The 13839-nt window shown below is 33.2% G+C and overlaps 1 protein-coding gene across 4 annotated transcripts in view; it reads left to right on the top strand.

Annotated features, from left to right (window-relative positions):
* The window catches only part of CDH8 (cadherin 8), a 390315-nt gene that overhangs the window by 310638 nt on the left and 65838 nt on the right, over positions 1-13839 (top strand). For all 4 annotated transcript variants that reach the window (XM_008977349.5, XM_034940342.3, XM_008977348.5 and 1 more), the window contains exon 10: positions 6635-6752. In XM_008977349.5, coding sequence (XP_008975597.3) covers positions 6635-6752 — 118 coding nt within the window. The remainder of the gene's footprint in view (positions 1-6634; positions 6753-13839) is intronic.

Here is a 13839-nt window from a genome sequence, read left to right as displayed (position 1 = left end):
AGTTCTATATGTATTGACTGGGACTCTTGCATGGTTACAAATTTCACGTTTTATTCTGGCCCCTAATTTAATTGAGATTGATTATCTACAGAGAAAATGGTGTAAAAGATTGTTTAAAGTCTTGGGCTATTACAGACTGATATATTTTTATTGTATTTTCAACCTACAGAATACTGGATAAGAATTTAGGATGGGAGCCAGGTAGGAAACCTGAATACGCTTGTTTCCATTTGTTCATAAAAGCCATGAGGATGAGCAGGTTTTTTAAAGAAAGTCAAATTGACTGTAGGTAGTAAGAGGTTTTAAGCCTAGGCTTTGTGTTTGTGATGTAAATTGGATACAATCTGGTACCAGAGGATCTGAGATAATACTGGGAAGACAGAGAAGCTAATGGTAACATGGCTGTAACCATTAAGCTATGTAGACACACACCTTCACACAGAGGCTGAGAAAGTCTTCCAATCTTTTAAAGACTCAGATGGAGTTTTAGAGGATAGCATTATTCAAAGTGAGTTTTTCATAGAAACTTGTGCGGTAGCATGCCAATATATATGATGTGGTTTGGTGTGTGTGTGTGTGTGTGTGTGTGTGTGTGTGTTACCTAATAAGATTGGGAGACATTAAATTAGACAAAATTAAACATGATCTTCTGCTTGTTTTGTTTTACTACAAGTTTCTCTTGCATTTAGAAATACATATGAATCACCAAGGAAATTATATGGTATCTTGAGTTTGCCAAGGATAGTTGACTATAAAATCTTTCAAATTTCCTTCAGAGAAAATTATAAAATTTGCGGGAGATGGGACCCAGTTGGAAAAATCTTGCCCTGGGAGGATAAACAATGGAACATATTTTCAATATAGGAATTACTGTTTATAATCTTAAGGAGGTATCAGGAGATATTCCCACAAAGCAATAGAGTCATGGTAAAGAAGAGATAAGATTGAAAAGGAAGTTGATTCTTCTAAGCTATGTGGAAAACTGTGAATTTTATCCTACTAATGAAAATGAACTATAGATTTTTAAATCGGGGTAAGAGATGGAGTGGTTTTTTTTTAATATTGATAATTTCAGTAGCATACAAAGTACACATCAGATATACAGAGTCCACCAAAAGAATGCAAGAGGCAGAAGAAACTGGAAAATCCAAACTTTGTATAGACACATTCTTCTGGAATCCTACCGTTGTATTGGTTTACTTCAATTTAGTTTCAAGAAAGGTAAAGTGAATGAAAAACCCAACGCTGAAAAAAATGTTGGAAGTTCTACAATGCATTTATGAAGGCAGAGTCCCAAATTCTACCCAGAGGACTGAGGACTTCATTTAGTGTGTCAATAAGATTAGAACCTCATCTACTTCCTCCTGCTGTATTTCCTGTATGTCAGAACTGCAAGCTACATGCTCTGAATAGCCACCTAATAAATTTTAAGGCAAGGATGTTTCAGGCCAAAAAAAAAAAAAAATTGGTGAGCTCATTAAACATGTTGAATGGGTAGGGAATAAAAATCTTGGTAGCAACTGGAATGCCATGCAAATTATCAAAAATATCCAGACAATATATTTTGATTAGATATGAACTGTGAATATATTTGTACGACATTATACAGTTTTGAAATAATTGGGTTATTGTGTAGATTTTGATAAAATTTCTTAATTACCTATATTCCCCTCTTTCAATTAATCATAATTGTTATAACTTGATTTGTCTTGCATGCCTATCTATTTTTAAGCACCCTTCTTTAAGGCTTTTAATGTATTTTGTTTTGTTTTATTCAGTTATGGACATCATTGATAATTTGATAAAAGCTATGACCTTTCCCCTCATAAATGCGCATATGTAAATAATTTCATACTATTTCATTTTCAAGTTGAGGAATGACAGCCATATAAAGCTCATTCATGGATCATTCCTTTCTTTCCCAAGTTGAAAACTACTCCAAGAGATAGATGTTAATATTTCAGGAAAGTTAATATGATCATCAGAAATAAAGTGGCGATAATAATAGAATTAATAGAAAGCCAAACATTATGCTGTTCCTTCTTCATCGACCGTAACTTCCCTTCCTTTCCTTCACCCCCTTTCTATCACCTTACAATTCATATCATTATAGAAGGATTTAGAGAAAAGAGAAACTAAGTTTTACCTGAGAAAGTGACAGTGTGGTTCAATTGAAGATACCATGCTGTTCATTATTGCTGGATCTTCCTAGAGATAGACATATATTCTAGAAGCCTTGGAAAATATTCCAAAAGTTACAACAGAATAGGGTTTTCTCACCCTGTCCATACATAGAAAGAACTATTTCTTTTAAATGTTCACTTGGTGTGCATTTTACTGGTTAGAATCAATCAAGAACCTTCAGATTGCTAAAGCAAAGCAAGCAAGGATGGATGGGTCATGCTTACACACACTCCAAAATATTGAAGGTCTAAGCCCCAATTTAACAGAAATACATATATAGAAATTATAAATATCTACAAGGTTTTGAGGACGCCTGGCATATTGAGGGCAATGGGTGCAGAGAACTTGTAACTAGGCTTATCTGGGATCAGACATTTTATACACACTCACACATACGTATACACCCACATGTACATACACACATGTATGTGTGTATATATACATATGTAATATATACTTCATATAATTTGAATGTATATAATACTTTAGATGTATCACAGTGCTGATAAGTTTCTTAATATTTACCTCTCAAGGTATTGTGAGGATAAATGATGATGCAAAAATGTACCTGCCGTCGCTTATTTATTATTCATCCATTACTTCATTTAGCCAATAGTTATTAAATAGTTGCCATGTGCCACATGTTATTCTAATAGCAGTGAGGGGGAATATCTCATATATGATTACTCCTGACACGTGAGGTCATATTGATAAATAATATCTACAGGAACTCACGGAAGAGGTTCTAATAGATCCTGTGATACAGCTATGCTTGTTAACAGATCAGATCATCAAAAATGTATTTCTTTGCTGACTGCTTGACCTTTCAAAAGTTAATAATGGCAGCGATATTCTGCTACTATAAAATATTTTTGAGTTAATGTAAAATAGTCCAAAATAAAGTTTAATATACTCTGTTAAAAACAATCTAATTTAGATTTAGAATTTTTGATAAACAATGAAAGATTTTTAAGGATCAGAATTATACTGTAGCACACAATTGTTTTCTAGTTTCATGTCTTAGAATGTTTATTTAATTTCAAATCTGTAGTCTCAAGAAATGGAACAGAGTCTGCTCCTCTCAAAATCCAAGCATGGTTCTGGAATTCTTTTCCTTATCCCAACATCCCAGATATGCTTTGTTTTCTCTAATAAAGACATATATTTTGCTTTCAGCTTTCCTTAAAATTGAAAATATTTCAACAATAAATTATGAAACATTAGATTTTTCAGTTGCATACTAACTTTATTAGCAGAAGGGAAAATATTTAAGCTTAACTTTAGATGCATATTTCTAAGAATTTATGACTGCTCCAGAAATTTTTATATTATTGCCATGAAATGAAATTACTTGAAAAAACCAGCTGAGGTCATCGTAGCTCACAGTGGACCCTACGTGGTCTCCAGTTGCCGTCTACTCGGTATGTCAATACAACCTGCCTCTGTGGAGGTACACTTCTTTGAACAAATCTGTTCTTTTTCTTTTACTGTTTAAAGCTAAGTGCATTCAAAAGTTATTTCATCAATGAAAACTTTAGCCTCATTAGTATGAATATCTTAATGCATTTTAATGGTATGAAGTCCTTCAAGTGACCTACTTGGCATCTACTTTTAGATAAAATGCCAAAGCAGGGGATATCTGTTTTGAAGTGTCAAATGTGGTTTAACCAAAAATCTTAATCATAACCAGTTTATGGGATATTTGGAAGAAAATGTAATAATTCACCAGTTCAGCCACCTTCTCCCCAACATATAATGCACTGAGCTTGACATGAGCTTGACAATATAAAGCCTCTTAATGAATTATGAGGAGAGAACTATGAACATGAATCTTTTCCATTGGCTCAAAACAGTGGTTCTCATACTTGTGTGTACACCAGAATTACCCAGAAGGCTGTTTGAAATACAGATTGCTGAGTTATAATCTGAGACTTTTTAGTCAGTAGTTCCAGTGGCTCAATAAATTGCTTATCTAATGTGTTCCTGGCTAAAATAAATGGTGGAAAAATGTATTAAATTTTGGTGTGATGTTTAGACCAGACTTCTGAGATGTGATGTGGCAGGTAGTTATGCTTCTTTGCTACAGGTAAGCTATATTATTGTATCTTTTGTTTTGGTCATGGTGGCTTAGCTAATCAAATGACTCTCCTGTAGATGCAACAGCAGGTATGAGCCATTTTCACGCAGATTACTTGAAAATAGTATGAATGGTATTAATTATGGGAGCTTTATCCACTAAGTGTACTGTAGGAAAGCATTTAATTATGACTGATCTCTACTCGAGAAAACCAAGACATCTTCTCTTCATTTGCCCTTATTCTCCATATGCACTCACACACTTCAGGAATTACATCTTCAATGGTTGCACCTGGGGCTAGAAGTCCTGTAGAGAGAAGTCTGGGTAAATGGAGAAGGAGCTGCTACATTTGCTCACAAGCAATGTTTTTCCCTCTCTTCTTTATAATTGCCTGAAAGAAGGCTCTTGTCAAAGATAGTCATTCCCTTGACTTTTTAACATGAAAATCCAGCACAGCTGTTCTGAGGTGAAGTGGTCAACTCATACTTTTCTGTTAAATATTTTTACTTGCAGGCTGTCCAAAAGAGTTATCCATGTTTCAAATCTAGACCCCTTGTACTTTAACTCATGTTGATTTTTATAAAACAAGTACCCTAGGGCCTCTCTCTACACTTAAATGTCAAGGCAAATGTGTTTAGGTACAGTAAATGTAATTGCATTCTCCTTTAGTCTGATCATGTTGGGTCATTGAGTAACAGAGTTGTTACATTTATAAAAGATTTTTCAAAGTGCCAGGTCATCAATAAATAGCAATGGCCCTAATAAATACGATAATAATAATGATATGATGACTAAAATTTTATTGAACATTGACTAGAAACCAGAAACTGTCAAAAGATTTATATGAATTAAAATCCATGATCAAAACACACCTATGAGAAAAGATGGTTTTTGCATTTATATTTCTGGCATACAAGAAATTGAAGTTTCAGAGACTTAAGTAACTCCTTCAATGTCACACAATGAGCCACAAACAGAGCTGTGACTTCTATCTTATCTGGGAAGCTTAACTCCAGAGTCCTTTCTCTTGATGACTATCTCACTGTCTTAACCATGAGTTATATTTTAAATTATTTTATGTTATTTTGTCACTCAAGCTAAGAATAATTATAATTATTTATAAGACATTATAACTAGACAAAAAAGTCCTTAACAAAAATCAAACACTTACAAAGTAAGATTATGTTCCATTTTAAAAAGGGAGACCTAGAAATTAAAAAAAAGTATTTTATTTTTGCCTCAAGTAAATTGAATGAATTGCCTATCATATAACATGTGCTTGATACAATGCAAAGCCCCATAGCTGCTAAAAGTTCTGAAATTGTGCTTCTTACACTTGAGTGGTAAGTTAGAAAGCAAAGATGACCCCTTCTCAAAATGAATTTTTTTCTCTTTAATAACATTTCAAAGTTCAATGGGATGTAATTGTTCACACAGACACAATAGCATTGACATCATCATTATATCCTCAAAATATCATAAACCTGAGAACATTTCACTGTTAACTACTTTTTATGGTAAATCTATTATCACAATAGGAGTATACATTCAAACTTTTCCTACATTAGCTCTTGTCCCACTTGTCACATTGAACTAGCAATATCACAGAATCATAAATACAAATTATTAAGATAATTATCTGACATCCCAAGAAACAACTTTAGCATTAAGTTAATGTAGCTTTACAAATGAAACAAGCACATTTAATAAGCACCGATTCCAAGTACCTCTATCTATCCAAACATTTCTCTGCACTGTGGTAATTCTAATCCCTATAATTTATTCATCTCAGGATACACTCCAAAGCATTGTTTGCATGTGTTACCCACTAGCTTTAAAAAACAGTATTCATTATTGGGAGGGAACAGAAGCAACTCATCAGAGAGGTTTGTTGCAGTGATGTTTGTGCTGAGGAACACTATTTGGCAAACATTTATAGCCTGATGAGTAAAAGAGTTGTGAGGATTCAAGATTTAAGCCATTTACCTCAAAGATCCTCCCAAGAACCACACTACAATCACTGTAACAATTCCAAATCTCATTCTAGATGCCCGTAAATACTCAAATTGGAAAGAAACCTGTAATTGCCCAGTGGATATTTCAAATACACTTAACTTTGCTATTTCAAGCCACAGACACCAAATGGACACAAAGGTAATGCTCTTAATTTTCATCAACTTATCAAAGCTGAGGTTTTAAAGTAATGGATTTTTCTCCTTATTCTTGGCACAAACCATCCATGACAATTTAGAAAGCTGAAAAAGAGTCTCTGAGCCAAAGTATCAGACCACAAAAAGAATGTCACTAAGCTTTTACCGATGGCAGGAGCCTCTGAAATCATCAGAAATGCTGACGTCAAGTTTTATGTTTCAGGTCATTCAAACTGTTAGCGCCATGGACAAAGATGATCCCAAAAACGGACATTATTTCTTATACAGTCTCCTTCCAGAAATGGTCAACAATCCGAATTTCACCATCAAGAAAAATGAAGGTAAATATATTAGCTTTGTGAAACAGAGTACAATATAAATTGGAAAATAGGATGCAATTTCATAACATAACTGAAAATTATCATTAAGATAATTTTTGTTCAACTATGAGCACTTGAAATTCAGCTTATCAGTATAATGGCATGGTAATTACCTTACTTCCTATTTTCAATATTTAAGCAATAGATAAGAACTTTGTTAATGTAAAAAGTTAATTTTTTTCCCAGGAAATACCTCAATCACCTTACTTTAAAAAATGAAGTGTAAAATTTAACCCCTGTGAAAGCTTCCAGGTATTTTGAGATTCTGAGAGGGGAGATTGGCCTACACTTTGTAGTTGTTAAGTTTTAATTGAATGTTTACCACGTCTTTAGGGAAAGCTATTCTAATTTTGCCTGGTTTGTGAGTACACATTAAAGGTATTTGTTTTAAGCCTGTACCAACTTTAACAATAACAATTAGTTCAGAAAATCCTCTTTGAAGGACATTGCTTATCAGCATTATTTTGGAGCTAATATGAACTGATTTATTGTTAAGTCTTTCACTCACTGAGCACATTTAATCCATTTCATTAGATTTTCTGAGGACCACCCTTGGATTACTGTTTTCTTTAACTATACTATTTATTATATGTGAAAGCCATAGATGATTGTTTAAAGTCTATCTCATTTGAAAATTTTTATTTTCTAAGTAGCTATATATTTTAAAAAATTTAAAACTTGATTTTTGTTCAAATGTATTTAAGTCTTAGTTGTAGCTGTTTTAGAATGATTAGCAAAATATAAGCAATGTCTCAGGCTTTTATCTGGCTTTACTGCAGGTATCTGTTTAGGTCTCTCAGTGGTCTGTATACAAGCTATACTCAGAAGAGTAAAATTTGATTCATGATATCTGTTCGTATTGTTTGCAATGTTCTATTTAAAGGGATAGTGAATCTTGATAAAATTTCCTTTATGAAGTAAAATAACACTTTATGGCTAAATATATTATGGCCTTGCCTTTGAACAAAATGCTACATAGTTCTGTGGGGACACTTTGATAAATGTGGATGAATCACAAAAAGGAAATGACAGTTGTTATATAGATATTACTAATTTAGCTGACTTCCACTATTATAAACACTGAGGAGACAAAACCCTTTCTGTCTCCTCAATAATGGAGTATTCATTTGTTAGCCACCCTTGATTGGAAACTGTAATCCAAGTACATTGTCATTGTTTATTTATTAGCATCACCAATATTTTTTAATGGAAATCATATGAATATTTCTAACACAAAGCCTCCTTAGAAACCCCAAACTGAACTGGAAGTCTGTGCATAAGTGTGGTCCGTGTTTATTCTGATTTTGAACTAGTAAGTATCAGGCATTATTTTTGCATATAAAACGCACAGCATTTAAAATTCTCCATGAAGAAGTTATTTCCCATTCCAAATATTCTGAGATCCTTAGTGTTTCCTGTAAATTTTGTAATTTCAAGATACACTTGTTGTGTGGCCCTAGAAGGCATCACATAAGGTATTGGGTGAATGGGAAGATATTATTGGGTACCAAAGAAAGTCTAATTTTGACACGTATTTATTATGCCTTAATATTTTTAAACAGGAGATTTAATTCTACAATAAATGAATTTTATGTGTTTTCTTGAATTTTGGAATTAGTAGAAAGTAAAAGTTTAAATATTTAGAATACCTCATTCTGCTTCATCACACATTATGATAAACCCTGTAATAGAATACTTAATGTCATGTGGATTATCTGTTTTATTTTGAAACTGGAAAATAGAAGTTAAAATTATGATCTATCTTATAGGTTTTTCGTATTATTTTGCTTTGTAAATTTTTTAAAGATGTCGGTTATTATTGAAAAATAACTTGAAACAGAAAGAGTACTCCATACATCATGATTGTTTGTTTTAGACTGTGTTTATTTGTTTTACAAAGAACGACCATGTAATTTATTGTTTCTACTGGGACATGTTTTAAAGTGAGAGGGGTGGCTGCTTATATTTATGTCTGAAAAACACCATAAACCAGGACTGCCTTATGAAAAGTAGGACTTATGTTCACTGTGATTTTGGATTTAGGATCCAAATATTCAACATCTCCTTCACAAAATAAATCATGAAACCACAGGTTTGAAATAGATATATAAAGTTTATACTCTATGTTCCTCTTCCTAGATCAGAAATCCATGAGTTTTGCTTCATAGACCACTACTTACCTGGCACCTGAATAGGTACTGTAAAACAGAAAAAAAATGGGCTTGTCTTAATATGTAGAAACAAAATAATGAAAAGAAGCTGTAAAAAATGTTGGATATATATATATATTTTCCTTCTTAAGATGAATTTTAAAATGATCAGTATCTGATGCTTCTCTACTGAGAGCAGTATGGGTTACAAGTTCCAGCCTGCAAGAAAAATGTTAAAATGTTGAGAGAGCTAATATAATCAAATCTATTGTTGATGAATAAGTTTGTCTCCTATTTAATTTGATCTTTAAGGGAGATGATTTCAGTATTTGGCATTTTCTAAGGAACTTGCCACCATATATTTCAATTCAAAATTATTGTAATTTTTCTTGTCTCTTATATGGATTGGTCCTAATGCAATTTCTATCAATTAATTCACAATAAAAGACAAAATGAGATAGAAATGAGCTCTCTCTTGTCTCCTACACAGTTGAATTATTTCACAAATAATTCTACTAAATATATGAGAATCATATTTCTGCCAGAATAGGAAAGCAACCTTCAATATAAATAAAGGTAGAAGTAAAGGTCAAAAATACAGTGAACCTTTTATACCACGTGTTCACACCAAAAAATCAAAGCACCTTGAATATGGTCAAGATATTGATTTCTTCATCTTCCAGTTGGCTGAATTTATAAGCAGAGAGTTTTGTTGACCACATTTCAGTATTGGCTTCAATTTTAACCATGGAAATGGAAAATAGCTAACAATTAAATATAACAAGACAGGGAAGAAAAATAGGGACCTTTTAGAGATTCTAAAATATCTTGTTTGCAGGAAATTTGAGGTCTCCAGAAAACTACTCTTCCTCAGCCTGAACACTGTAGGTAAAAAATGTGATTCAAATTGCCAGAGCACCGTCTGGTGAAATGGGAGCCCTCATGGTTTATACCGCAATTTTTAAATCATGTGTGTAAAGAAATGAGAGAAAATACAAATCTCTGCTCTCTAAGGAGAGCCTATGGTAAGACGAGAAATAGACAGGGGACCTGGATTTAGTTATAGTTTGGTTATGTTTAACCCAGCAGGAGAACCATAGTACCTGATGATACCAATTTGTTTTTCCTTCTTAATGTCTCCTCATTGACTGAAATATTGTTGATAAGAAGCTTACTTTAAATGCATACTTTTGATAATTAATTTGAATAATGTAGATGCTAACCATTACTTTGGAATAAAGATGCCTCGTGTTACCTCATTGTCCATAATATAGTTAACTGTATAGAGTATAATTTATGCATTGTCTGATAGATTTCTGTCTCAACCGAGTGGCCTAGTTCAAATGGTATACAGTTTATTTATTTTTATCTTCTGGAAGTATCGAATACTCTTACTTTAAGCAAATCATTTTAAGCCTCAGTTTTCTAATCTGTAACACCAGGATAAAATACCTGTCTCATAGTTGTGCTGTGATGGATATGTGTGAACTAGGACTTAGACAGCAATTGGCACAATGCCTGGCATATAGAAAAACACGCAACAGTAAGTGGGATGAGGTCCCTTTATATGTGAATTCATTAATTCCTTCTCATACTATATCTCCTCTGGCTTATGATTCTCAGTCAGGTCTCTTTGAAGCTTTAAATCTTCAAAATTATAAATCTTGTGCAGTGATTTTGAACGTGGCTTCATCAGTAGTTGGGAAAACACTGATCCTCACTAGAATGCATTGCAAAAACATCTGCTTATACAGTAACTGCAATGTATTGCATTCTAAAGGGTATTAAAATAGAAAGACAAAATAAAAAGAAGGAGGAAGAAGATGAGGACCAACTATGAAAGTATTTATCAGCCACAGAAATAGCTGCGGGATTCCTGCATATGGTTTTGAATATGATGACTTTTTTTTTTTTTTAACCTTTCTGTAGCTCCATTGCCAAAACGAAACTCAGGTTTCTCCACACAATGGTAGTTTCCAATTGTTGGCATCACTTTCAATTCTAGCATATAAAATTGTTCTAAATTGCCTCCAAACTTCCATCTCTCCCTGCAAACACACATACTCTGTGGGAACCATTTACATAGCTGGAAAATTACAGACAGCCTTCCTTTGCATTTTTGACTACCATCAGCCTATCTCAAACTTCCTGTGTTGCAAAACCAAAATTTGCTGCCTGAAAGTGGAAGTGGATTTTCCTGATTCCCATGCCAGCCAGAGCTAATGCTCTGTCCTTCCTCTTTTCTCCAGCTGAATCTACAGGAATACATTTTCTGTATTCAGGATGTAGGTTTCAAGGCAGACAGAGTCATTCTGTCCTCTGCCTTAAGCCAGGTATACCTAGCCAGGCTGGATTGTACTTGAAGGACCTACCTGCTGATATACATAGCAAGGAGGGCCACCTTGCTAAGCCAATTGTCCTTTTTCTGGCCACCTGAGTCTTCCTTAAGTTCTGCTATTACAATAGTCTGCTTTGGAACCAACAGAAGGCTTTCCTAAAAGAAACATCTCTTGTTCAAGTGTCCTTTATAAAAACATCCATACCCTTAGCTTCAGCAGATCCATTATTATTGGGTTTCCCAGGCAAGCATCCCCAAACAACAAGCAGAAACTGTGTACTTGCATGAGTATGATAGTTAATATCTTAATATATTTCCAATATGATTGTATTGTCTGTTCTGCTCACATAGTGGACTTTTTCAAAGCACAACACACAGCACCAAACGTTGACTGGAAGTGTTTTCCATGTAAGTTGTCTACTATTACCTATATGAAGCATGGGACATTTCTTCAATGTTGAATCATAAAAGGTAGTGCTCAATTTGCATGAAACAGGAGGTGTGACAGATCATAGATACGGAGAACAGCACTATGCATATATGATCCAAAAAGGCTTCTGATTCAGTAATTTATAATTTATTGTTTATGCTTCCAGCAATGTGCTGTTGATAAAAAGACATTTATGTTTCATTTTGTCACCTAAACTGTAATTAAGGGCGATGTGCAAGCTAAGAAAAATAGATAAAACAGATTTGTGTTTCCAGTTTCTAAGTTGCATATGACTGTACACTTAGTGTCACAAGACAAGGACGTTTTCTTTGCTTGGGTAGTTTTTGTAAAACTCTTGTTATTTTGTAGTTTTCATATTTTCATTTTCTTTCTAAAATTGTAATTTAAGAGTACCTGCAGAAGTGAACAATTTTCTTTATATATGTTGAAAAATCCTGAAATTATTACTCTGGTCAGACATAGCACTGCTGTGGGTATGTATTTTTTAGTGTATGTTATGGAAAACAATTTAGTTCTGAGATTACTGACCACTAGGATATAATTCAGATACATAGCATAGATTTTATAGTTTATAGGTGTGGTTGTCAAAATGCTATTCAAAGTTTTGAATTGCATCAGACCTTTTCTGTCAATCTGCTAGCAAACATTTCCAGCCTTTACAGAGCTTTCTAATTCTGAAGAAAATAAATTGGTACATGCTCTAAAACTTAAAGTATAATAATAATAATCAAAAAAGAAAATAAATTGGTACATGCTTAGTTATCTTAAAGATGCCTTCATGCATAGAATCTTTCCTTTGAGTACTTTGCTTTCTGAGACTGTTGCCCCAAATCATTATATAAAATAATAAAGGAAGAATATAAAGAATTACTTAGAAAAAATGTTTTTCATTTAGACAGTCTTGTCCATACCACTTTGTTGTTTGTTTCATTAAATAATAATGTTATTTACTGATTTATCTTTTACTTACAAGCATAAAAATCAGTCTTGGGATTTTGTGGATATTAAACAAACATAACTGTCCTTTGGAAAGCACAACCAAATATTAAAATTGAATGTGGAAACAAAATGATCTGTCAGTCTATGCAAATTCTTTTTTTTTGGAAAAAAGATAATAAATGTAGTTGACAATTATTTCAAGTCATTACAGCACAGAAGTTTGCATTTTGCATTCATTTCAGCACTTTATAGATACAACATTGGGCATACGTGACATTCCATCTGCTAATGTGACCTGAGTAACACCTACCAAGTGCTTCAGATCCCTCAGTTTATTGAAGAAGTAGATAGAGAAGGCAGGAAAATAATTTGGCAACAAAAAAGCAGGCACTCTGCATAGATAAACATGAACAAAATTGTCTTGGGATGAATTAGAATGAAACATAAGGGAGAGACACTATGGAATATATAATAGCACAGGCTTTATAGTTAGGAATATTTAGGGTTAGCTCTTCCGATTACGATCTATGGGAACCTGCAAGGTAATTGAATAATCTTGAACATTTGTCTGTATAATAATATTTATCCAATGTTGTTTTAAATAATAAACTATTAAGTAAAAAATTTAAATGGTATTGTACAAAATTCATTGACTGACAAATTGGTGATAATAAATAGTTTCCTTCTCCTCTTCCTCTCTATTAAAATTTAATGAACCTCTTGAATCTCACTTGCTCACCCAATGCAACAAATAAAAATATTAATAAGGAAACTAAATAAGGTATTTGGGAGATGATTAATGATATGCTCTTCCATTTTCCCTTACTCGATGGACCAATGATTGAACATGTCTGCAAACATTGTCCATGAGTAAAGCACAGGGAAAGGAGGAAAGAGAAAGAGAAGTATTTGGGTAACTTAAGTAGTTATTTGAACATAAGCATCATTACAGTAACCTAATCAAAGAATAAAAATGGAGAGTACCTAAAAATTGTTCTTTTTCATTTGGCTGGAGAGAGCATAAAGTTATTTACATAGTGGCAAGTGGAATATTTAAGAGTGACAGAATGACCCAATTTTTAAGCCAGGAGTATCTTAGTAAATACATAGCTTATGAAAGTCTTGTATGCTAAATATAGAACTTCATATGTACTTAAAAAGCAGAAAAAC

The sequence above is a fragment of the Pan paniscus genome, chromosome 18 (genome assembly GCF_029289425.2).
Source record: "Pan paniscus chromosome 18, NHGRI_mPanPan1-v2.0_pri, whole genome shotgun sequence".
NCBI lineage: Eukaryota > Metazoa > Chordata > Mammalia > Primates > Hominidae > Pan > Pan paniscus.
The sequence above is the reverse complement of the archived record's forward strand: the minus strand, read 5'-3'. Positions and strand labels throughout refer to the sequence as shown.